Source organism: Cyprinodon variegatus, unplaced genomic scaffold (genome assembly GCF_000732505.1).
Source record: "Cyprinodon variegatus isolate N-32 unplaced genomic scaffold, C_variegatus-1.0 Scaffold213, whole genome shotgun sequence".
Lineage (NCBI taxonomy): Eukaryota > Metazoa > Chordata > Actinopteri > Cyprinodontiformes > Cyprinodontidae > Cyprinodon > Cyprinodon variegatus.
The window spans coordinates 733,211-741,513 of NW_015150666.1; the positions used below are offsets into that span (position 1 = coordinate 733,211).

The following is an 8,303-nucleotide window of genomic DNA, read 5'->3' on the forward strand; positions in this document are numbered from 1 at the left end:
AAGAAAGAAAGAAAGAAAGAAAGAAAGAAAGAAAGAAAGAAAGAAAGAAAGAAAGAAAGAAAGAAAGAAAGAAAGAAAGACCATTTATTCCATTGTTGTGACCCTTAAAATTGGAGCAAAGAAAAAGAAAATAATTTATTGTTATTATTATTATGAAAATTGTTTTGGTATTTTGATTTTGCACATGACTTCCTGTCGCATACAATCTGTGCCGTTTTGGTGTATTGAGCTCCGGCATCTGGCAGAAATAAAAAGACAGGTTCAACATCTAACATCTGAGAAATCAACGCTTAAAAAACCCGCTTCTTTTTCAGTTTAAGAGGTCGCTAATACATCAATCGCATAGTGAATGTAAATTCAACCAATGGAAAAGGACTGACGACCCATAATGAGAGAGTTAAAATAAACTTTGGTTCTATGTTACTTTGATGACTGAGTAGATCGCTGGACTGAAATGCAGGTTTCTCACTTTCATCAACAACTTAAACTGATCTCAACCTGCGTTCCTAACTTGGTGTGCTCCTCTTCCAGTGACTGCCATCACTGATGGACTCACAAACAGCATCTGGAGCCTGTGTGTGGCAGTTACCATAGAGACAGTGGGTGTTGACATTTATGCGCATTATGTACCCTTTGCCCAAACCCTTGAGCTACTGTTTTATTAAACAGTCAAACCAATCTTGGGTTTTCAAATAGCTTCAAAAACAGCTCCGTTTTTTGGGAGACTTAGATCATCTTCAGTCATTTTCAATGTAATTTATTTTAAGTTTATCACAACTTACGAATAATATCAATTAAAAAAATATGGTAGTTATGGTAATGAATTGAAATGGCTTGCCCAAGGACACAACAAATTTGTGTCTCAGTGCAATGTTGCATAAATATGTTGCATCCTTTTACTATGAAAAAAACAACAACAAAAAAAGAACTTATTAAGGGCTTTGAGTACAACATTTTAACAAATGTAACACTATTAGGGAGGTGTACAGCACTACTGAACCTTTTATGGGCTCATGTTGTAGAGCACCAATCAAGGCTAATCCCTAGCAAGCAGGGTTCACTGCATCAGTAACCATTAACAAATGTCTGAAAAAATGTTGACCAGGGGAACATGAAACATAAAAGACAGCTTTAGCTTTGAGCTAAAGTGCTACTGATAACTTGTTTGCCAAAGTCTTTCGTCTGAATTCTTGTAGCGTTTTAGTTATTCTCACTTGCATGGAAGCGTGTGCGTTCATTTTTCGCTGCAGCGTTCTCTTCTCTAGTCCTAAAAAAAAAGAGTTGGGGTATCGATGATTCAGAGTCAGCGTGATACATGTCTGCTGTCCTTATTTCATAAAATACTTTATTATTTACCGGACATGGGGTTTGGAACTTAATTTTCCACTTTTTGAGCACCTTCATCACTTAGTTGTACTCTGTACACGTCTTAAGGAAAGCTGTTGAGCAACTGTGATTTACGTTTGTAGAATAGTTAGTGGTGATAAAAAGACACTTCTTTTGTCCTCTCTTTAGAAACTCCTCCTTATTTCTAAAGCTATGATGGAGTAAGGCTTAAATGGGACAGAAGGCTTGGGTCCCTACACTCTCTTGGCCCTTTTAATCTTCATTTATTGAAGATTCTCATATTATTTGGAGGAAAAAAAAAGGAGATCATGCTATATCTCTTTGTCTACAAGCCTAATTTTCAGTAAGCTTTGGTTCCATTGCATTCTGTTGTTGCACCAACCATTCCAGTAGAGTAAAGGCAGGCTGCATGGTTGTTTCTACTTCATCAATACTGCATTCAGCTTGTTCCAGTCAATTGTTTGTTTTGTGCAAAATTTGTTGAATGTCCAAAAGTTGTATCTTGTTATCACAAATAAAATCTTTAAGTTCTTTGAATATCCTATCAAAGCTAGTTTGCTTGAGTTCATCTTGCTCCAGACCCTTGTGATCCGGGTGACAGGTCCCACTACACTGTGCTTCTTCAAAGTTGAGCTCTGTGTCCATATTTTTTTCCACCCTTTATGTCCTGTAGTTTTCATCGTGATAAAAATGTGATTTTTTTATTTTTTTTTTAGATCTATCAACAGAGTGCACCACAGTTATGCAGGTATCTTTGGCATGACCTGGAAGGCTCTCCCTAATATCTTTTTTAAGAATTACAAACATTAAAGTTTGACTAAAAAAAAGAAAGAAGCAAAAACGGCCACAGGATATATTTAAGGGGACAAATACTTTCCACAGCATTGTATTACCAAGAAAGGCTTAAAAAAAAACAACAACAAAAAAAACAATGAAGACATGTTTTTTTCTTTAGTGTACAGATTTATTCCTTAATACCGGCTTTGGTAAGACACTTACTTGTCTCTCCCATCTCATATTCACTGTCTCTCAGCAATTCGAAGATGTCCACCTCCAGCTTGCTCGTGGTGGAGCGGTTGCTGCTCCTGTTGATGTTATTTTTGGCCAGCGTAATGGCTAAACGCTCTCCTCTGCTGCACTCCATAGGATCATCAAGGATGGCAGCTAAAAGGTGAGTGACATATAGCAAAATTAAAAAACAGTCTACAATGGTAAAACTAAAAAAATACATTGCATTGCTAAAAAAAATACATTGCATTTGGTGATAACACTGTTTGTACTTGAAATATTACAAGCTTACCAAAGTTCAAAATGGTGTGGCCTCAAAACAGCAAAAATCATTTTTAGACTATGTCTAAGGTTAAAATGTATTTATTTATTTCAATCAGATGCCAGATAAAGTGCAGCAGAAACCAGAATTGTTTCCCCTTTATCACAAACACACCCTGTTTTACACACTTAGGATTAGCCGTGACCTTCTTTCTTTAACAAAAGCCTGAAGCTTCATTGCACATTTTGTTAGGACTGATATTTTTATTCAGGGTTATGGCCTGGTAAGAATCTCAAAGCTGCAGCCCATGTCTAGCTTCTACTTGAAAATAAAGAAAGTTTGTAATTTGCAGCAACTTCTAAAAACAAAATGTTGATGCTAGATCAAAAGAGACCAACATTTGCATTTCTTAAATGCTTTTATAAAATTATGCAACAGTAAATGCCTTCATTTTTCAGAGTGTAAAGTGACTAAGCACTCTAAATCACTATAAAACTGCAATATAAAACAATGAGGAGAGAAACTCTTATTCTTGCATTTGTTTTATGCTCCTTCTGGCGGAAATATTTGATGTAACTGCAATCAGAATAACAGATTTTTCTCTTGTGTTTGGCTTACCTTATCAAATTACAGAGATATTGTATGCATTAGAAGTTATTTCATCTGAATAAGAGTGCACAAGATATTAAAAAAGCTAAGATGATATTTTTACATGCATGTGTGATATTTTAATCATGTCATGAATTTATTCAGTGACCTTTAACAGCAAAGTTATTGAACTAGAAGTTAAACATTCAAAGCAAACGTCAGTCGTGTTCTGGGTTGTTGAACGTGGAAAGATCAAAAACGGAATATTGTTTTATATAATGAATATTGTTTTATATTATTAAATTAATTAACTGTCTCATTATATTATGCGTCTAACCAAGAGAAAAGGTTCTCCCCTGACCTTGCCAGCTTTGCGCTGTATCAACACTCTTGAGAGCCAAATTAACATTTTAATGTTGAATATAAATACAATAAGACTAAAGATATCACCCTACCACCTTATCAGGCAGCAATAAAAAAATATTTACATAAAGCCTAGACTTCTGCAGAGTCAGCATAGATTAGGAGGACAAGAGTAGTTGATTTCTTGATGCACTCTTTTAAAATGGTTAGATTATGTTTGACAAGTAAAAGCAAACAATGCCAACAAGCATCTGTGTAAGAAATTAAACACAAATATGTGAAACTTAGCTGTGATGTTACTAAGCTATGCTCTATAGTCCTCCATAGTCATATTTGAAAGCCAAAAAACATATGAAAACCTAGAAAAAAAATTTAAGATGACATAATGCATTTTTGGGCATTATTAGAAATAAACATGTTAATTAGTTAGGTGATATATTATTTTTACTGGATTATTTTCATGTTGGCAGTTGGTGTTGTATTTTTAAGGTGGGAAAATTGAATATTTACTGTGTGTAACAATGGTACATGGTGTATATAATTAATTGCTTAAACAAAAAAATTAAATCAATGCATCATTAGCAGGTTCCTGTTAAATGTAGCTTCTTCAAAAAGGGGAAATGAATAAATATGTAAATCATTTGATTTGACGTGATTATGCATAGACTCACATTTTTTTAATCTAGTGATTAGTTTATATACACTACTTTGTCAAAACTATTTATTTACCACCACAAATCATCAAATTTGGGTGTATATGATGTCCATCTTCAGGTATATATATTTAAACATTTTCTCATGTAGATTCAGCTTCTGCAAACTTTTAGGAAAGAAAGAACTGTGATCAGGACCTAAGCTAATTACAGCAGGGTATCAAAGTAAAACAAACAAAAAACTGATCAGGAAATTAAAACTGTAAATTAAAAAAACAAACAAAAATAAAACCAAGATAAGCAATGTGGTGTTTGAAAATAATCAAAATTAAGGCAAAGCCAAAGAAAATACTTAGATTGCTAGCAGAATAAAACATTTTAAGATTAGTTTTCCAACATTAAATATGTTTTCAAACTCTCATACGATGGTAAGCTTTTTTTATTATGTCAGGCAATCATCAAGGAGTAACAAACTCTTAAGTTAAAAAAGCCATTATAATAGAGGCTTTAATCAGCGCCAACACATACAGTACATACTCACACATGCATATAAACCAACCTCACCCCAAAATCTTCCAACGTTAACTTCTTTATCTACACAACTGCTATTGATTTATTTCCAGTAACATGGAAGGAAGCTGGCTCGGCAAACTTTATTAGCAGTCTGTAGTGAAAGTTGTCTTTCTGACTTGCAGTCCCTCTGGATCATGTCTGGGAAATCTGGTCTGTAGTGAATGTGAGAAAACAGCTAAATAACCTGGCTGGAGAACACAGCAGATATGTACACACTACTTCCCTCCAGACATGGTGAGGAGTTTTGGATTGCATGTTCCTCCAATGACTTGTATTTAGTTTTTTTCTGGCATCTCTAACAAATATAGATTTTGCAATCATGCCAGAAGGGCAATTTTTTTCCAAAGAAGAAGTGGAAAGAGCTTTCGAGAATAGCAAAAGATGCATTAGATTGTGCCTCAGGTTATAACAAACATTTTAATGAATTAAAGAGATCACTGAAAAAAAAGGCACATATTGAATATTAAATGATGATGATTCATTACTGCAGAATTAGGATCTTAAGTCTGATTATTTTGTACCTGCACCTCACACTGTAAAGTTGAATAAAGATCACAGACAGGCCTATGTGTAAGTGTAAATGCAGGTTGAGGAGAAGATTTCTGAAGTTCTTTTCTTCTGTCAGAAGCAAACAAAATTTCTTTTTTCTCAGTTTCTGATTTTTTTAGGTTCTAATACTTTATATGCAGAGTACAAACATTAGTAAAGAAAAAACTTGGCTGGAATTTTTAATAAACCTATGATAATTGTAGGCAGAGACAACCCTAAATAGATATTCCTCTAACCTGCATCTCATATGATGTGAAAGGTCTTAGGTTATAGCATGATACAGGTAGCTGGATTTAAGTGTTAGCTAACTTTTCTCTCATATGAATAATATTTGCATTTGGCACCAAGTTGCCTTGGTAAATATTTAAGGTAAAGGGAGCTAATGTGAGGTACATTAAAACATTCAGGCTCTGGTCCACATTTCTATTTCCAATATATTTGTAGCTGAGTTTTCCCAAGTAGTTGAGCTTAGTGAGAGTTGGGAGTCCTCTCCATTTTGTTTTTCACTTTTAAGAAATTCCACCACAAATCCTTGCAATGCAAAACTTATATTCCACACTAAAACTTTTTGCAAGGTGCACCGAACCAAACTAGCTGTATTGCATTTTGACACCCCTATTAATTATATGCGCTGTAAGGAATCTACTTTATGAACCTTCAAATTACCAACACATATGCATTTAATGCTTACAATCTTGGAGATCCTTTGGTATTTACAATAGCCGCTTTAACCAGAGCCACCTGTTTACCGGTTATTAATGTACTTAAAATACATATCCAACCTGACCATCTTAAGTGTTGGTTAGTTGGGCACTCTATAAATAAATGATATTTTTTCATTTCTAACATAGTAGGGACTTGTAAAGAAGGAAGCATTTATACATATGGATACTTTTCATGAATTAATATTTAATATCAACACAATTTTATAGATGCATTCTTTTTCTTTACAAAATACACTGCTTTCTTTCCCAAAGTATTTGTTTTTTGAGTCTTTTTCCCAATATAGTAGAAAACACAAACATCACTTTCCAGTTCTACAAGAAAACTATAAATAACAGTAAAATGTAGAAAAGAATTAGAGGTCAAATGGATTGAAACCTGTCCCTTAGGTAGTATCAGACTTTATATATAATTTTCATTGGTATTGGTCTCAGAAGGATTGACATTTTAGGAAGGTCAATACCTGACATATGGCAAACAGGCAGAACAGTTTTAACAAATAGAAAACACAAACTGCAGGCCGATCCATCAAAACCAATCAATGAAAAGCCAGGTCCTTCTCAGTAGCATAGTGGGCTATGGAAGAGTAGTCTGTTTAAAACAAATGAGAGAGTGTGATGATGGCGGATGGGTAGGTACAGTAATGGAGGCCATATTTGGACCTGGTCTGGAGGTAGGTGTGTTGACAATTCCCAGGGATTGTTAAAGGGTAGGGGTTTGGACATAGAAATATCCTTTACAGAAACTAGTGATGGGGATGGCAGTTTGTTTGAATTAACTGAATGACTAGACATAGATTGCTGCACAGATGTTAAGATGAGTGAACAATTAGGGTCTGCTACGTTAACATGAACAGATTGCATGTTTTACAAGCAGTTTAAAATTGTTCCTAAAAGAAAGATATTCAACCCATGGACAAAGAGGGAGGTAATATTGATAATTATTAAAAAATAATTATAATAAAGAATAATATTTATCTTGCACCTCATAGCCCATTCCAAAGTGCTACTGTACAAACAGAACTAACAGAAAATAAGCATGTATGGTTATATTTTGTGAAATAAAGAGAGGAATAAAAATCCCTGTTGCACAGAGATAAGCACTCAACCCCTGCCCTCAGTGTCTCTTGGATATTCTTTTGTGATATTCTATTTTTAATATAATATTTATGAAAATGCAATAATATTTGAGTTCAGTCATATTTAATCTATTTTGGTTTAACTGTATTGAGACTGTCGTCTTTCCTGCTGTGTGTGTGTCTTTACTTTGTTATTTCTAATCCATCAAATATGTTTACATGTACAGTGCATATCTTTCCATCCTCTGCCATTGTACCAATACCTCATTTGTGGCATATCAGTTTGCACCTGACTTGCAAAAGTGCTAAAAAAAAAAAAACATGCAAAACAGCAGCCGCAGTTGATTTTCCAGTTTGGAAAATCGCTTTACACATTTTAAACCCAAATGTTTACATTTGCATATACAGCACCCATTAATTGACGCAGTTTGCTAACTGAATGGTGTGCAAATGCTGTCTGCTCGATTGCTAACATAAATCACTTTCCACTTTCTTCGATGATCTGCTCTGCAAATAGAAACGTTTGCACCTATTTTAAGACACATTGATCTTCTGATGATCAGGCCATTATTGTGCCATTCATTGATATTTGACTGCATTTTCTACTCCTTTACATTGAAAATAGGCAATAACCATAGCTTTAGTAACATTAAATGTACTAATCATAGAATTGTAACATCCTTGTTATATTTTCTAACAGCTTTAAGAGGTGAGAAATGTCAGACCATATTTCGAAGCTCACACATTAAGTCATTTTAAAGTTCTGGCAACCAGAAGTCAGACAGCTGAGAAAAGCTGTTAAATTTGAAGATGTTTCGCTTCTCATCCAGTAAACTTTCTCAATTCAAAATGTCTAGAGTAGTGTTGAGTTCCAGGCTTTTTAGAGTAGCCCAACAAAAGCCTTGTTATGGCTTAGAAAACATGCAAACTGAAGCAAACACCGGTCCACCCCTTTGTAATGGCGAGTCGTTGAGGTAGATGTTGGCCTGCAAATTAAGCCGAAACTTCCTTCACAAGTAAGGAAGCCATTTAGGCTAAGAAACCAACAAAGTAAAACAGAGGGGTGGATTCAGGTTTCAGCTCTCGAAAACCTTTTATGCAACATTAGAGTTGATTCCTTCCTGCAATCATCTCAATTCGTATCGCCATGCAGGTGGTC

At 34.6% G+C, this 8,303-nt stretch overlaps 1 protein-coding gene across 3 annotated transcripts in view; it reads right to left on the reverse strand.

Annotated features, from left to right (window-relative positions):
- Positions 1 to 8,303, reverse strand: part of grik4 (glutamate receptor, ionotropic, kainate 4) — a 461,142-nt gene that overhangs the window by 218,619 nt on the left and 234,220 nt on the right. For all 3 annotated transcript variants that reach the window (XM_015380401.1, XM_015380400.1, XM_015380402.1), the window contains exon 4: positions 2,347 to 2,511. In XM_015380401.1, the coding sequence (XP_015235887.1) occupies positions 2,347 to 2,511 (165 nt within the window). The remainder of the gene's footprint in view (positions 1 to 2,346; positions 2,512 to 8,303) is intronic.